This window comes from Coenobita brevimanus, chromosome 94 (genome assembly GCF_032717465.1).
Source record: "Coenobita brevimanus isolate Jiangsu-jjx chromosome 94, ASM3271746v2, whole genome shotgun sequence".
NCBI lineage: Eukaryota > Metazoa > Arthropoda > Malacostraca > Decapoda > Coenobitidae > Coenobita > Coenobita brevimanus.
In genome coordinates, this window is record NC_137047.1 from 6,501,516 (window position 1) to 6,520,293 (window position 18,778).

Below are 18,778 nucleotides of genomic sequence, written 5' to 3' on the forward strand. Positions count from 1 at the left end.
AGAGTTTCACAATTATAGGGGACGAAATGGAACAATTATGTTTACTAATAAGAAAAAATACTTTCATCTCAAGTGTTCTTGTAAGGTGGCATTCAGTTCCACATTCATTGTTCGATGTCGCTTCCCAACACATTTCGGACCGACAGAGCATACAGTTATTTCTGCTCCGTACAGTTAAGTGTACATTTATTGCACATTCTTTTGTTCGTTCGTGTATGTGTGAAAGAGAGTATTGATACAAACAATAATGTATTCCATTAACCCCTTATGGCTGTTAGCCTTGAACAATGCTTTACTGTACCGGTGTCAGTAACGTTAAGTTAGGGAGAGCCATAAAAACTGCGAACAATTATGGGAAGGGAACCAAGGTCACTGGTATGTTTATACGACCCTACTCTACAATCCCAAACAGCTCGGCGGTCCTTTCATCCCAGATGTTTTCGCCGATATGTTTAAATGCTAAAGTAACATGCACCCTAACTTTATGTTTAAATTCTAATGTAACATGCCCCCTAATTTTCTTTCACGAATCATAACAAATCATAAGATGGGTTTAGGGAGGAGGGGAAAAAGCCAGGTGTACCAGACGAGTCTTTTCACATCTGTAAGAAAAAGAAACTGACTTTATAACTTTGAAAAAATGGTTTCAAGGTCTGCCACGGGAGTACACAAATTTCTGAACTCACGAACATTGAGTATTTGAGGGGGGTAAACATACGCTTTGCTGTAAGCAGTAAAAGCACCTTACCAAATCAGTTCATCCTGATACTGTAGTCTGTTATATTTTTCTGATTATTTCTGGGTTGGTAAATAAACATTTCTTGTTAAATCTTTCCCCGCTGTTTTTAGCTGTTCTGGTGTGACGACTCTTTGATTCGTTAACGTAATGGCAGAAGACACTGTTCTAATCTAAGTGTTTAAACCTGGCCTAACCTAGCTTAACTGCACCTAATAATGTAACCTAACCTAATCTTCAGTTGGGAAACGAAGTCCACATTTGAGTACGATGAGTTTCGTCCATTGTGCTGGAAACAATCGTAGGTACAGCTTTAGAACGTGACGATACTAACAGGGAGGAAATCTTTCAGTAAGAAAACGTGATTTACCGAACTGAATATAGTCTAAAAAATACTGAAACAAGCTGGAGGAATATACATTGAACTGGAAAGGTCTTTCTGGTACTTAAGTGTACATTTACCGGTAAATAAATCAGTCTAACAGTACAGTACTTGTGTTTCCGCCGGATTAATCGTGCTTTCGGATTAATCAGGCACCCCTTAACACCATATAGCCCGGATAATCGGGCTATCTCTGTAATTAGATCAGACAACACTGTCGTACTAGACGAATGCTGTCCAGGCCAAATAATTAACTTTATGGGAAAAATGCTTTAGATCAAACAAGATTCTATTTTATGGCACAAAAAATCAACAGAATGTTTTAAATATCGGGAGGCAAACACACAAAATTGCAATTTGGCATGATGAATAAGGGCAGGGAATTAGAAAAAAATGTTAGTGTCCAACACACTATTATGGTGTTGGCATGCCAGTGATCACAAGGAGACAGTCAGTGACATCACCTCTCCCAGCCAGTGCATTTTCTCAGTGGCTGTAGTGCCTTTCAACTTCCCAGAATAACAGACCTACCTCTCAAAACAGTTCCTCAGATTTCATGCACATCTGTGTATGCAAACCATACTAATGTATGTTTCCTGAACTAAATTATATTATATATATATATATATATATATATATATATATATATATATAATTTTTTTTTTTTTTACTGAATATTTAGAGTCTACCATACCAGTAGTACTAAAGAAACATCTGTTGGTCATGAGGCCACTGTAATTCATTCTCAAGAAACAGACATGCAGTAATACAGCTTGAAATTTTTCACATACTGTATAATTCATATCATTTATAAAGGCTCCAACATGCTTCCATGCATCACCCTTGGTCACCTAATGGTGGCTCTCCATGCTGCTCGATCTCTGGTAGCCTCCCTAATCAGTCCCCTATCCCTGAGGCTACAGTTTATGGCCCCATTCCAGGTCTTTTTTGGTCTGCCTCTTGTAACCCTACCCTAGACACTCACATTTCTCACCTTTTGCACCCAACTGCCATCCTCCACCCTCTCACCATGCTCTTACCATCTCAACATATCCCTCCTCATCAAAGCACTAATATATTCAAGTCCCATCCTTCCTTTCAACTTGTCAATTGCAATCCTAGATCCCCAAGGCCTCACATTAAGGATGCACTAAACATCCATCAAACCATTGTCATTTTTGTACAATTGAGCCTAAGCATATCTTCTTCCTTTACTGCCCAGGTCTCATTACCATACAGCATTACACTCCTAACACATGCAGCATACAAACAACCCTTGGCATGGAGGAAGAACCCTCTCTAATCAGAGAGGCAACATCTCCCCAAACTTCCTTTAACCACTCCCTACTTTTACCACAGGGCTAGCTCCAGCCCCAACCCCAGCACATAACATGTCCCCCAAATAACAAAACACCTTCACGCAATCAAAAGACTCTCCAGCAAGATCAATCCTTTCATGCCTGACAGTCCCTACATGCCCTCCCCAACACACCACATACATGAAATCAGTATTATTTTGTTGCCTACCTCTAACACCATTACATCTCCAATGCACCCACTTATCACAAACACTGAACAAGGTAGAGTTACTTCCCACACCATTGTAGCAAACTACACATAACCACACTCCCTCTGCTTTGACAGTACTGTACTGCCACCAGCCCTAGATATCATCGTATTTGTTTTATCTCGATTTACTTTCAAACCCTTGTGCCCTATACTCTCTCTCCACTCCCTAAACTTTACCTCACAGTAGCTGCATCAATCAAAGACCTCAGGCCAAACACTGGATCAGCTGACTCCAAACCTTCCCTGTTCCAGTCAAACTCCTTATTCAGGAGCCAGCTATAATGCTCTCCCCAGGTGCATTTCATATCCTCACTGCCCACCATTACCTTTCCTTCATTTATGTGTGTATATATATATATATATATATATATATATATATATGAGTAAATTTACATTAGATCTATTGATCCTAATTATACATACCCTGAAGTTTTAGTTTCCCTATGATAGCATCACGCTTTTGTGTGGTGTTCCCATCAAAGGCTATGAAGGTGCCTCGCCCTCTCACACTGTTGATGTGCTGAGGAAACTTCTGGTCCAGAACCCGTAGACCCTAAATATAAAGGAAGTTGTATAACATGGCATCATGAAATGTCTACAGTATTATTAATTTAGTATAAATGGAAGTTCATCTCTTTAGCCTGCTTCTTACTCTTTGGTTTTACTGTACTGTACTTTACTGTGTGTTTTACTTCACTTATTTCCACATTTATGCTGATCATGTACCCAGTGAAGGGAGTATGTTTGTCAGATTATAATACAAGGCTATAATTATTAAAGGTAAACTAAATAAATGAATAAAATATACACACACACACACACACACACACACACACATATATATATATATATATATATATATATATATATATATATATATATATATATATATATATATATATATTTATATAAATCATCATCCGGATCTCCTTTCCCACCCTAGGGCAGGGTGAGGAGTAGCACTGTCCAGATAGCCCAAATTTGCCCAGTCCAATGGGCCACGCTTCCATTCACTCATCAATCAAGCCCGTGGAATTCTGGCTCTATTGGATATGCCAAAAACATTCACACATTGTGTAGTGTGGTGGATGGGGGTGCCCATCATCCACTCATTCAATGCAGAGATGCCATATGATCTTTACACTGAGTGACAAGCCAAATGGTTTCCTGTACCCAGGAAACCATTTACTATGCTGGGTGGTAAGCATATAACCGGGGTTTCTGGCAGGGTTAAGTGTCCCCCAGATTCCCCTATCCAAAATCACTTAATCATGGCAGTCGTATACAAATATATAGATAGATGGATGGATAGATAGATAGATAGATAGACAGATCTATCTATCTATCTATCTATATATATATATATTGCCAGACGTCTTCATCCCATAAGGCATGGCCACAAACAAATCGCCTCCATGTCGCCCTGTCTCCCGCCATTTCATTGCCCTGCCCCCATCTTACACCCCCCTCTCTCAAATACCTTTCCACTCCATCCCTCCATCTCATCCTTGGCCTCCCCCTCCCTCTCCCCTCCTCCACCTCACTCACATACACTCTCCTTGTCAGTCTTTCACTCTCCATCCTCTTCACATAGCCAAACCACCTCAGTGGGTTTCTTCTAACACTTCCTCTCACATCCACATCCACAACACAACGCTCCTTCACTTCCTCATTTGTCAGTCTGTCTCTCCATGTGACTCCACAGGCTCCTCTTAAATAACTCATTTCCACTGCTCTCACTCTTGACTTGTGTCCTTCCAACAAGGTCCAAGCCACACTTCCATACGTTAAAGTTGGTATCACAATACTGTCATGTAGTAACTTTTTCACTTCCATGCTCACCTCCCTGTTTCTTATCACTGCTTTCAAGGAACCAGTAACCTTTCTTCCCTGTTGTACCCTTACAAGCACTTCACCCTCAAGACTTCCATCCTTACTCATCACACTACCCAAGTACTTAAACGCACTCACATTTTCCATTTCCTCCTCATCCAACCTCACTGTACATTCAGTCATTCACTGACTTCACTTCTCTCGAAGACCATAACTTTACTCTTCCCTACATTCACCTTTAGATTCCTTTTCTTACACACTTTCCCAAACTCATCCACCAAGCCTTGCAGCTCTCCTTTGTATTCACTTAACAACATAGTATCATCTGCAAACAACAGTACAGGGAGTTTCCAAACACTACCCTTTCTCATTAGGGTCACTCCACCATCCACTGCTCTACTTTGTAACTCTTTTATAACCCCATCCATATACAGACTGAACAACCACAGAGACATGACACATCCTTGCTTCAATCCAACTTTTAAATAGAAAATTTCACTTAGTTCACTATCCACACACACTGCAGCCTTAGCACCCTCATACATACTCTTCACGGCCTTCAACAACTTCCCATCTACTCCATATATTCTTAATACTTTCCACAATCCTTGGCTATCCACCCTGTCATACGCTTTCTCCAAATCCATGAAGGCTGCACACAACTTCTTTCCCTTCTCCAGAAACTTTTCCAATAAAGACCTAACAATGAATACCTGATCTTCACAACCTCTTCCCTTCCTAAAACCTCTCTGGGAGCAAATGTTTTTGGAAATTTTATGAAATACATAAAACATGTTTGGTTAGGAATGCTACTGTTGTGTATTGTGTTTCATAGGTACAGTATTGATAATTAAAAAGGAACAGCTTGGTGGGATGTGGAAGCTGAAAGAGCAGTGGAGGGAAAAAAAAAAAAAAAAGTGAATGGCATAATGCAAAAAAGAACTGTGAAAAGAGGGAATATATTGAAAGTAAGTGTGAAGAGGTCAGTAAGGATAAAATGAAAACGATCATTATGAAGATAAAGTTATGTAAACTACTCCGAAAACATGAAACTATTTTGGAATGAGGTGCAGAAGTAACGTGTAAAAAAAAAAAAAAATAAAAAAAAAAAAATAAAAAAAAAGAGTGGGAGAGCTACTGAATGGAAAAGAAATATACAGATGATGGAAAGAATGTTTTGAACCCCAGATAAATGAAAATGATGAGATCAGAGCAGTGGTAAACATGACTGGTTGTGGTGATATGCAGATAAGGAATATGTGTCTGAGAATGTGATAATTAAAGAAATAAAGAATGCAGTGAAAATGTAAAAAAAAAAAAAGGAAAGGGAGAATGAGATGACAGAAATAAAGATGGCAGTAAAAATGTTGAAAAAAGGGAAGGCAGCAGGAGCTGAAGAGAAACAGAGCAAAATATTAATGAGAAATATGATATAAGTACTAAAAGGATTCTTTCCTCTTCCTTCTGTGGTGACTACACTGAGTGACAAGCCAAATGGTTTCCTGTACATCAGGAAACCATTTACTACGCTGAGTGGTACCCACATAAAGGATTCAAGTGTACCAGTGAAGTGGAAGATAGCTGTGACTGTGCTTTTGTATAAAAGTAACAGTGAATGGAATGAGCGCAAAAGCTTATTGTCCCACAAAATGAGTTTTGTAGGAAAGGTGCAGGGAAGAAGAATAAAACACAAGGTCAGGAAGATAACAGAAACTGTGGTGAGTGATGAACAGGGTGTTTTTTGGAATGATTGAGAATATGTGTTTCAAATACAGTGGAGCCATGCGTTTTGCACCTAATTAGTTCCGTGAAAAGTACAGAGAACCAAGAAACCGCTAAAGTTGGGGCACTGATCCTATGGGAAATAGGCTAATTGGTTCTGGATCCCATGCCAGCTCCCCCTAAAACCCATTTATGCATTGTAGAATTTACTGATGACACCTAAAAAAAAAACTACAGTAAAACCTCACTATAACGGACTAATTGGGGCCCAAGCCATTCCAAAAAAAAGCAAAATTCTGATAAAAGCGACATCTGGACTTCCCCCTGCTAACCCGAATCGTGTAATATATATAACAATACTGTACTAGTTACTGATAAACATGTCTTTTATTTACCTTATTGTGATGAACATAGCTGAAGTGGTCAGGCAGTCCAGACTGCTTCTGGCTTTATCAGACTTTTTCTGATTTACTGTTTCAGAATTTAGTCCTATCAGCGTCTCAGTTCCAAAGAAAGGGAATTCCAGTCTATTGAAGTCCAGTATATCAAGGTTTTACTGTAGTTTTAATACCAAGTACATAATAGGCAAAGGAACTCATTTGGAAGGCTGGAGTGAGGTGCTTAATGGAAGGGATGGGGGTGTAATTTCCGAGGCAGATGGTGAGGCTACTGCACCCCGCCACCTCTGACACCTCCACCCTCCTCTGACTCCACCTCTCCATGAAGCACATCGATCCTGTGCTACATCTCATCTGTCTGCTGCTCCTGCATGAACCCAGAGAACTCCTCATCCTCAACCAGGTCCATGATGGTATCTTCACTGGGTTGTGCTCCATGCTCAGCTGCCCCTGCGGCTTGCACTGGGTCTTCCACCTCTTCCATTTCTTGGGGTCTGCTGAAGTAGCGGGTTATCAGAGCTTGCTGTCTTGCATTCACTTTCACACTGAACAGTGTTTATCAGCTTTGCTAATGCAGAAACATGGAACAGGCACTCATGTTCGTTAGCAAACTCTGCTAGGTTGACTTCCTCCTGCAAATTCTCGAGAGAGGGCAGCCATGATGAAAGTCATGACATTGTTGGAGTTTTGTCGTCTTCTTTTGGGTGCTCTATGGCTACTGGCGTTCAATATCCTCCTTCTCCAACTCCAACATTTCTGCTACAGACACTGTTGGTGTGTAGCCAATCAAGTGCTCCAATTCGTTGCTGGTTACGTCAGCAGACCTGGGAAGTCCATATGTGCAGTTTGTTTACATTTTTCTTGCCACTAATGGAGGGATTTTTGGGTGAAACCTGGTGTCTGAGAATATTTGAAGGCCACTGCCAACCATGAAACCGCAAATGATGATGTCGCTGAACTTGGGGCTCCACTGTACTGTGTTTTCAATGAAAAAGTGTCTGAGGACTGTAATGTATGGTACTTCTGGTATTCATGGATCTGTAGAACGCTGAATGGTCAGGAAAAGGAGAATCTGAGTGCCTTCAAATATTAGGTAGTATGATGAGCAAGGATGGAAATTTGAGGATAAAGTGCATGAAAGGGTGCAGTATGGAAGAAAAATTGCAGGTTCACTGAGCAGTGATAAGGAACAATGAAGTAAGCACACATACACACACTGGTACCATTGTGCTATTTAGTAAAAGAAAATATATTTTCTATATTTATTTATACATTAACAATTACTACATTATTCATATATGTCTGTATGCTTACCTTCATCAGAACATCTCCACTCTCTTGGACTATACTAAGGAGGTTGTCTCGTTCAATAACTCTGAGGACCTCTTGCAACATGATCACCTTGGATGGGTCACCCATCCAAGTGTTGTAGATGCGGTATCCTTGAGATGGCCTGCAATATCTCATGGTTAAAGCCAATCTTCATAATCTTGTGTAAACTGTTAGCTAAAATGGATTAATAAATACCTGTAATGATATCCAACTATTCTGAAGCAACATAATGTCCCTTCCAATTGTCCAAGAGAACTATACATCTACTGGGGAAAAAAAATTTTGTTACCAAGATTCATTTAGGATTGCTGCAATAAAAACTACTACCAGCTATATATATATATATATATATATATATATATATATATATATATATTTTAATCACCCTTCACTGCTACCCTCTCCCATCACTTCAAACAACTTTCCCTCACATTTCCCACTTCCGACTAATTTTCAGTTTCATTTTCCATTTAGTTTCAAGCCTGTGTACTCTGTCAACCTTTCACTCTCAATGCATTCCTTATACCAAATGTCTCATTTCTACTCTGTATTATCTACACAATCAATCATCTGTTCAGTCATCATTCCTGGGAGTGGCATAGCCAGAAGGGTGGCCAGGCCACCTACATTTTCAGAGGGAACACCTCCAGATGGGTTTTGCCACCCCAAGGCCATCCCATTATAAAAATCCTAGCTATGTCCCTGTTTCAAGATAATTCCACATATACATCACAGGTAATGCATCACTGCTGCCTTCAGTTGTAATTATGTTGCCTATAACATTGCATCTATCTCATTCCTGTTAGGCGGAATTGGCACCATACTGTCATGCAAGAATATGGATATTTTTACGTCTTATCTCCACTTTCATGGTATCTAACAATTTCCTGTCCTGCTGCGCTCTCTCCCTACTTCCTACCCCAGCCCTTTATCACTATCTTCAGAGCCCCTGTCATTTTCATATCCTGATATAATTTTCTTATCCAAACATATTTTTGCTAAAATACTCTTCTCAGTTATAAAAACTCATTCTTCTAGTGTCTGTTTTTCACATTCCATTATTTCATTCTTGTTCCTCCTATAATCAGTCATATGAATGATGTTTTCCTTACTTTAATTTGCTTGTGACTTATTGTTTTTTTAGCTTAAGTGTGTGTGTGTTTGTGTGTGTGTTTACCTAGTTGTAGTTTACGGGATTTGTGTTAAGCTCATGTTGTCCTGTCTCCATATCTTAATTATCCAATCTGCTTTTAAACACATGGATAATCTTTACTTGCACCACCTCCTCTTCCAAACTGTTCCAAATATCTATGCTTCTATTTGGGGAACTAAATTTTTTCAAGTCATTTAAGCACCTACTCTTCTTCAGTTTATATTCATGTCCTCTTGTCCTTCCATCATCATCCACAAACAGATCTTCTCTGTTCACCTTTTCCAGTTTTAAAACTCTTTTAAGCATTGTAATTAAATCTCCCTTCTTTTTCCCTGTCACTGAGTATTAACAGCTTCAGCTTCTTCAGTCTCTCTTCATAAGACAATTCTCTCATACTTGGTTGCACTTTGGTCGCTATCCTCTGTACTTTTTCCAGTTTTCTTAAATGCTTCTTCAAATGTGGTGACTTTTATCACTGCTGCATATTCTAATTTTGGTCTATCATGGACACAATTAATTCTCAACATTTCCTCATCCAGATAGCTAAAAGCCACTCTTATACTGGCCATCTATCTACATGCCCCTCTAAAAGATCTTATTTATATTCTTCTCTGGTAACAGATTATCCTGTAAGGTCACTCCTAGATCTTTCTCTTACCTTATTTTGCTGATCCTCTCTCTTCCTATTTTATACTCATAACTAGATATTTTGCCACTTATTCCCATTTCAATGACATGGCATTTATTTTACATTAAACTCCTTTTCCAAGTCTGGCTCCAACTGTGCAACTTACAGTTCCTCACAACTGTCACCACACTGTCATTCTGGATCTGAACAATGTCTATCATTCCGCTATAGAAGCTCAACAAGTTCATAACACAAGATGATCCTTCTCTAAATTCAAATTACTTGGGCATTATTACCATATGCCCTTCAAGGAACTTTACTCTTTTTCTACTGACATTTTCACACAGTTTGCAGACTTATAGTGAAGGACACTGGTCCGTAATTAAGCAGGTCTTCCCTGTCACCACCTTTATAAATCAAAACTATATTTGCTCTTTTCCTTTCAGTAGGTAGCCCCCCACTTTCTATGGAAAACCTTATACAGTAATATCATAGATAGGCCTCACTAACTGGTCTGCACATTCTTTCAAGATCCAATCAGCGACTTCATCCAGTCCCATTGCCTTTCCCACATCTGTATTGTTCATCAACTGAAGAATCTCATTTCTCTCAACTACAACTGTTTCTAATTTCAGGGGTTGCATCTCTGTTGTAGGTTTTAGGAATTCCTCTTCAGTTATAAATACCAACTGCATTTAATCATTCATTTTGTTACACATTTCCTCTTCTTTTTCATATATTAGATCACCATCTCTCAGTCTCACTATGCTGTTCTTTGTTCTCATTTTACTAGTAACAAACCTGTAGAACGACTTGGCTTCTTTCTTGCTTTTATTAATATAATGGGGTGTATAAAAGCCCACACTACCTAGAGGTAAAGGGGGGATCCTCTCTTTGGCTCAGTGGTAACATGCGTTCGTATGAAGCGCGGGGGCCTGAGATCAAATCTCGGCCAGGACAGTGCGATTAATTTATTAAGTTTCAGATCAGTTATTACACTGGCTGGCAGTGGTGTGGGATGTGAGGCGGGGCTTGGTTGGCAATCTGATATTGTTCTTTGGTTAGCTGACAGCGTCCCTGTTCTTACATCCCGGGGATGGGCTGTTCGGTGTGGTCTGCAGCCCCCCCGAGGCTACGCTACCTTGTGTGTTCGAAACTCACCAAATTAATCACCAAGGAGAGAAATGAGGGATGTAATGGGGTGTATAAAAGCCTGTGTTGCCTAGAGGCAAAGTGGGGATCCTCTCTTTGGCTCAGTGGTAACATGCATGCATATGAAGATCAGGGGCTTGAGATCAAATCTCGGCCAGGACAGTGATTAATTTGTTTCAAGTTTCATTTCAGTTATTTCATTAACGATGCCCTTATCGTATTTTTGTTCCTCCTCCCTTCTTACTTTTACATATTCATTTCTTATTTCTTTGTACTCTTTCCAAGTTTTTTCAGTATATCTTCTTCTTACTTTATCCCATTCTCTATTCCTAATTTCAAGTGCCTTTCTACATATTTTATTAAACCAGTCTTTCTTTCTGTCTACATTTTTTGCTGCAACTCTAGGAACATGGTTTATGATTCCCTCTTCATATATTTTCATAAAGATAATATATTTCTCCTACATATTTTTCCCCCTGTCCATTTCACTCCAGTCCATATTTCCACAAATCAGTACAGTATTGTCTTAAGGAATCAAAATCCACTCTCCCATAGTTACTGCTATTTTGTTGACATGTCTCTTCTCTATCTCCTGTGTCCCCACCCAATACCTCCATTTCCATAACCAGGTGGTCCCTCTTTCCTTGGGGGCAATGATACTGTAATTTCTGTATATCATTACAGTTTCTTGTAAACATAAAATCCAAACTTGATGGTATATCTTCTCCCCTAGCTCTTGTATATAATTTCTGTATATCATTACAGTTCCTTGTAAATATAAGATTCAATCTTGATGGTATATCTTCTCCCCTAATTCTTGTATTTTCTTTAACCAACTGTATTAACATATTTTTTGTTACCTGCTCCATCAGTCTATACCCCCAGGCTTCCCCATTAGTCTTTGCATCAGTTCTTTCACAACTGACCTTGCTACAATTAAAGTTGCCCACTAGCAGCAATCTATTTCTCCGCTCAATTATCTTCCTTAGCATATCTAATGACTCACTCATTAACCCCTTAAACGCGGATCGTCGCATTTGCGACGGTCGGCCCAAAGGACAGAACGGCGGATCGTCGCGTTTGCGATTTGAGTAAATTTTGAATAACCGCGGGCAAGCAGGCTCCAGCTGGTATTGTCTATCAGTACCACCACCCTCTAGCTACAACTAGCATACTTTACCTTTGTACTACTGACCTCAGTTGTTGCCAAATATCGCGTTTTCCCCCCGTCCCCCCCCCACCACGGCCCGGCCAGCCTGGCTGTGATACATGGCAGCGCTCTGAGCACTCAGAACTGTAAATCTGCGCTCTCCTCTCACAAGCAGTTTATGCTACTAGGAAACGCTTGTTTCCCCAGTTGTAACACTAGCTTTTTTTCTCACGGTTTGCCCCTGTTTAGCGTCAGTTTACTGCAGGCTTTCAAAGTGAGATTATGGCGAGTTCTAGCTCTTCCCAGTCAGTGCAAGCAGCCGACAGGAACGAGAATAAAGTGGCGGACGTAAGGCAGAATAAAAAGCGCGCCGTGGTGATCTTTTGGGAAGTAATATGATTGAAAATAATGTAGTATACATGTTTTTAGCTGTGAAAATGGAAATGTTTGTTGAGTGACGGGAAGACCGCCGCCACAGTGCATGTCGGCTGTATGCTCCGTGGATTTTAGCCTTATTTTCAGTGCTTATTGTACAAATATGGATTCCTAACTACCTTTACGTTGTAGTATAAAGTTTACTGTGACAGAATGAGGCTGTGGTAGAGGGGAAACCGGGTTGCTGGAGGTGTGAAAGTGAAGATTTGGTTCCCCAACTTTGCAAGTCTCCACAAGTCCTTGGGTAGTCCACGAAGGCTCAACACCTGTCTCTGGAGAAAGCTGAATGTAAGTACTATCTGCCATACCAAGTATAATGTTCTAGGGTTAATCTCTGATTTTTGGCGAATATTTTCCTACAGGTACTCAGACCACGCTACAACCCCGCCACTCGGGGGGGAACGACTGTACACAGCCGCGTTTAAGGGGTTAACTGTTCATATTCATCCCTATTCCATGTTCTGGTCCGTGGTAGCATGATCATCACTACTATGTCCAACTTTTCTCCATGTTCTTCCACTATTTCCACTCCCAGTGTTTCCACTATTGTATACAGTATTCTACATGTACCCTTTTTGCATTCACCTTTTTATCAGTCATAATCATCACTCCTCCTCCAAACTTTCCTTCTCTGTCTTTCCTCCACACATTATAATCTTTTCAACCAAGCACATTTCCATCGAATTCACTCTCTAATATAGTTTCAGCTAAACATACCACACCTGGCTTCTTTTCCCTAATATAGCCAGCAAGTTCTAGTTTCTTTGTTGTCAGTCCATCCACATTTGTATACAGTACCTTTATCATATGAGCCTGAGTCTTCTTAATCACTTCCTTATTTGTTACCTAGGCCTACCAAATCATTTGTATTTTTCTCTTTAGTCATTCTTTACATACCGCTTTTTGAGTTTCATGTCCTTCACTCTAAAAAAAAACCACTCCTATTTGTCCCTCTAATCTTTCCTCATTTTTGTTTTTAGCCTCTTCCAGCAATGTTTCCAGTTTAGTTCTCTCATCAGAGTTAAGATCTTTTCTTATCATTACTTTTTTCAGTTTTTCATAATCACTCAGCCTATATGCTGCTCCCAATACTTCTTTTGCTACATTTTCATTCGTAAATTTAACCTGGATGGGCCTAGCATTAGGTCCTTCCATTTTATACGGACCTACTCTTCTTACATCCTCTATTTCTTGTTCCCAGTTTCTTCCTGCTTCATTTATCTCAGTAAATAATTCACTGATCTTGGCCATCTCTTCATTCTTCCCAGCCTGGTTTGATTTCTGTTTTTTCTCCTCAACTCTGAAAATAATCACACATCTGTTTCTTTCAACTGTGTTCCTCACAATTGCCTTTTTTTTTTTTTTTTTTTTTTTTTTCCCTCAAAGGTGCCTCTTTATTTGTCTGCCGATTTTTTAGTTTCTTTACTTTGTTGTTTTATTATTTCTCTCAGTTCTGACATCTCTTTATGCCTTTTAACCGCCCATCCTGTTTGTTCTTGCACTTGTTCCAGAGCTTCTCTGTCTTACAGTCAATTTTACTCAATTTCTTTCTGTCTGTCTATCTATAGCCCTAAGCCCGCAAAGGGTGGCTGCAGACAAAACGCCTCCATGTCGCTCTGTCACCCACCATTTGACTGCCCTCCCCTAAACTCACTCTCCCTTCCCTCATATACTCAGTTCTTTATTTTCCCCCTCTAAATCACTTATTTTCTTTTTCTGGGCTCTTTCCTTGGCAGTACTTTGCTTCTGCTCATCTATTATTTCACCTTTCTTTGTCTTTACACAATCACTTGTGATGTTCTCAATTACTGGTTCCATCTTTGAAATTCTAATCATCAATGCTCCTCAAAATCACCACATTCGTCAACCATATGCTGCTCTGCTCAGCTTACCCAACTTGCCATTTTCTGCTTTTAGCACACTTCCCAAAGAGCATCCAAGTGTTTCAAATATATCTCCACCTTTAACTTCAATCACTGACAGTTTAGAGATGGGATCTCATCCTATATAATAAAATTTGGCAAATTTTCAGATGCCTTCTTGCAGATGCATGTTGTCTTGTCTTGTCTTGTGTGTGTGTGTGTGTGTGTGTGTGTGTGTGTGTGTGTGTGTGTGTGTGTGTGTGTGTGTGTGTGTGTGTGTGTGTGTGTGTGTGTGTGTGTGTGTGTGTGTGTGTGTGTGTGTGTGTGTGTGTGTGTGTGTATTTACTTAGTTGTATTTAACTAGCTGTGATATACAGGACATGAGCTACTGTGTGTGTGTGTGTGTGTGTGTGTAGTTACCTAATTGTATTTACCTAATTGTGATATGCAGGAAATGAGCTACACTCGTGGGGTCCCATCTCTGTTTCTTGATAAGTCAAATTTTGCTTTAAACTCATTTAAGTTTTTAGACTGGACTATCTCTTTGTCCAGGCTATTCCACAGGTCTGTGCATCAATAAGGAAAACTATATTTCTTGATATTCTTCAAGCAGCTTGGCTTCTTCAATTTCATTTTGTGTCCTCTTGTTACTCTTATCCCATACAAACAGAATTTTCTCTGTCAGTTCTATATACTCCCATCATGGTCCTGAACACTGCAATCATGTTACCCCTCTCTCTCCTTTCCTCTACGGAAGGCAAATCCAGCTTTTCCAGCTTCTCTCTGTATGAGAGATCTGCCAGACTGGGGACCCTCTAGGTTGCTTTTCTTTGTATTCTCTCAATCTTGTTTATATCTTTCCTTTTCTGTGGGGACCACACTATTGCTGCATATTCTAACCTGGGGTGGATCGTGGCCACTATCAATTTTTTCATCATCTCCTCATCCATGTAATGAAATGCTACTCTTATGTTAGCCAAGAGTTTATACGTCTCTCTAACCGTCTTGTTAATATGTTTTTCAGATGACAAACTACTGTATCCTGGACCAGCACTCCCAAATCTTTCTCTTCTCTCACTTTTGTGATTGGTTCATCAAATAATTCAGTGATGGCCTCTCGATACTTTTAGCCATTTCCAATATTTTACATTTCTTTACGCTGAATTTCATTTCCCACAGCCGGCTCCAATCATGTATCCTATCCAGATCCTCCTGCAGCATTTTACAGTCCTCCTCAACCTCTACCTTCCTCAAGATCTTTGCATCATCAGCAAACAGACTTGCATAACTGTTCACTCCATCAACCATTTCATTTATGTAAATCAGGAACATTGCTGGAGCCAACACCGTAACAAGAGTCAAGTCCCACAGACTCGACTTGTTACTTCCCTCCATCCAGACATCCTATCCTTTATTACTGTCCTCATTTGTCTGTCTCTCAAAAAGTCTCTCATCCCTTCCAGAAGTTTCCCTTCAGTCCTCCTATATGCTCTCGTTTCCACATCAGTCTCTTATGGGGTACCCTGTCGAAGGCCTTCTCCAAATCTAAATACACACAATCCACCCAACCAGCTCTCTCATGTAGCACATCAATCGCTCTTGAGTAAACACTCAACAAGTGGGAAACACATGACCCTCCACTTCTGAATCCAAACTGACTTTCTGTCAAAATATTCATCTCTTCCAGATATTTTATCCATTTATCTCTCAGGATTCTCTCACACAATTTTGCAACCATGCTGGTTAGGGACACTGGCCTATAATTCAGGGTTTTTTCCCTGCTTCCTCCCCTATCAATTGGTACCACATTTGTCCGTTTCCATTCTTGAGGCACTTTCCCCTCTACCAGAGAACACACAATTAAACTGTGAATCTTATCTGCCAGTTGTTCTCTGCATTCCTTCAGTACCCAATTAGAGATTCCATCTGGTTCTGGGGTTTTCCTTACAAATTGAGTTTCCAGTAATTTATACACTTCCTGGACTTCCACTTTTATATCTTTTATCACATTTCTAGTCACTCCCTCCCCTTCCACAAACTCCTTTTCATTAGTGAAAACCAATTGGAAACATTTGTTTAGTATTTCAGCTTGCATTGCCACATCTTTATAGACCTCTCCTTCTACTTTCAATTTGGTGATTCCTTCCTTTTGTGTCAATTTGCCATTGACAAATCTATAAAACTGTTTGGGTTCATCCTTACATTTGTCTATTATACCTTTTTCAAAGTTCCTTTCTTCCTCTCTATGTATTCTTGTATATTCATTTCTAGTTCTTTTATATTCTTCCTTTGTTCTGTTATTACCTCTCTTTCTCCAGTTGTTCAACGCTGTGTCCCCTTTTTTTTTTTTTTTTTTTTCGCTATCATACACCTTCTATTAAACCACTCCTTTTTCCTGTTTTCTTTCCCCCTTACTCTTGGCACATATTTTTCCACTCCTGAACTACAGAGGTCTAGAAAGATATCCCACTTCCTCTGTATCTCTCTTGTTTCTCTTAATTTTCTCCAATCTGCATTTTTGAAAAATTTTCTCAATCGTGTAAAGTTTGATTTCCCAAAGCTGTGTGTGTGTGTGTGTGTGTGTGTGTGTGCTAGTCTAGTCTTTTATCATTTTACCACAAAATAATCATCTCATTATTACCTCAAATTACTCTGCCTGAGATATTTACTTATGTAATTTTATCAGATTCAGGGTATTTTTTAAAGTGGTAGCTGTGACTGTAGCTGCAAGAAATGCAATCCTGCTAAAAATAAATAATATTTGGGAGGGGCGGTGCTGTGCAGCCAAACAGTCTACACACAGATGCAGACATCTCGAATGATAATATAGTATACAGTGTACAATATACAGTACAGGTATACCCTGGTTTAATGATGCAATTGGTTAAGTAAAAACCCATTGTTAGGTGGGGTATCGTATCTCAGGGTAGATTTAACATGCAAAGTACATGTATAGGGATGCATTTTGTGCCTTGGGTTTCCCCCCAGCCAAGTCCTAAACCCACCCAAATGAGTCCAAAAACAAATTTAAAGCCAATCTAAATGGTCTAACAGCTGTAAAAGAAGCTAACCCAAGCCTAACACCTATAAATAACTCACTAAAACCAACAAATAATATCTGAAAATCATCAAATATAAGTCTGGAAACAAATCAAACTTAATGAACTGTACCCCAAAATGACAATGTTCACCCCACCTGTGGCTGAAACACATTAATCTAAGTCTAAAAACAGTTTATAAATCAACTTAAACACACAATTTTAGTCTAAAATATTTTCAAAATCGGTTTAAAAAAATAAAAACCCATCGTTAAACCGGGGTTTGGCCATCGTTAGGTGGTGTATGGTGGTATTTCTACCCCCACTGTAAAGCCGGGGTATTGTAACTAGAAGTATTGTATATCGAGGTATACCTGTACATTGCTGATGAACATGAATATGTGCACAAGGCTACCTCACACTGCTAACACGATCCTAATTTGTTTTACATTTATGAGTGATGGGCATACCTGAACTCCTCCTTGCAGAAGAAGCCACCTGTGAGCATCTTCTTACTAAAAGTGACTATGTCTGGAGCTTCTGGCAAGTTGAAATGCTCATGGCACCACAGTTTCCCAGTGGGCCCACCTCCTGTCTGGACCTCATCGATTAGCAGTGCTGTACCAGTCTGAAAACATCAAATGTGAGTCTTCTTTCTCTAACTATTCCTATTAGGTGTGTACATACATTACCGCCTTTTATTATACCAGTTTTAAGATGGATTACAGTCAACAGTATCACCTCTCATCCTCTGCACCCGGATGTCATCCTCTATACTCTCTACATACTCAAACTATCTCAGTCTTCCCCTCCTCATCACAATACTAATACAATACATTTAAGTCCATATCCTTCCTCTCAATTCTTCATCTGCAGTCCTAATCCCCCCCCAGGCCTGTCATTCTAGGATTCACTGAGGACTTGTCTAATCATTCTCATTTTCGAATGTCTGAGCCTATGAATATTCTCCTCCTTTACTAACCAGGTCTCACTACCATACAGCATTACAGTCCTAACACAAGCTGCATACAAGACCCCTTAGTACCTTGCTAGCCCCACCTCCAATACATATCATGTCCCCAGCAAGATTAACCTTGTCCCACCTCTCTGCATCTGTATGCTCTCCTTGCACACTACACATATAAAATTAGCATTATTTTGCTGCCTATCTCTAATACCACATGTCTTATGCACCCACTTATCACAAACACTGTACAAAATTGAGTAAATTCCCACACTCTTGTGGCAAACTGCATATGGCCACACTCCTCCTGCTCTGACAGTACTGCCACCTGCCAACCATTTCTCAATCCCATGCTCATTGCCCACTTTACTGCTTCACTGGGCATTCTGTGAAGAGCCTTCTCCAAATAATAAAAATACAAATC

At 39.8% G+C, this 18,778-nt stretch overlaps 1 protein-coding gene across 1 annotated transcript in view; it reads right to left on the bottom strand.

Annotated features, from left to right (window-relative positions):
* Gabat (4-aminobutyrate aminotransferase) overlaps positions 1 to 18,778 on the bottom strand; it is a 114,278-nt gene that overhangs the window by 5,569 nt on the left and 89,931 nt on the right. The window contains exons 7-9 of the mRNA XM_080282595.1: positions 17,861 to 18,018; positions 7,955 to 8,093; positions 3,111 to 3,240 (exon numbers count right to left, since the gene is read on the bottom strand). Coding sequence (XP_080138721.1) covers positions 3,111 to 3,240; positions 7,955 to 8,093; positions 17,861 to 18,018 — 427 coding nt within the window. The remainder of the gene's footprint in view (positions 1 to 3,110; positions 3,241 to 7,954; positions 8,094 to 17,860; positions 18,019 to 18,778) is intronic.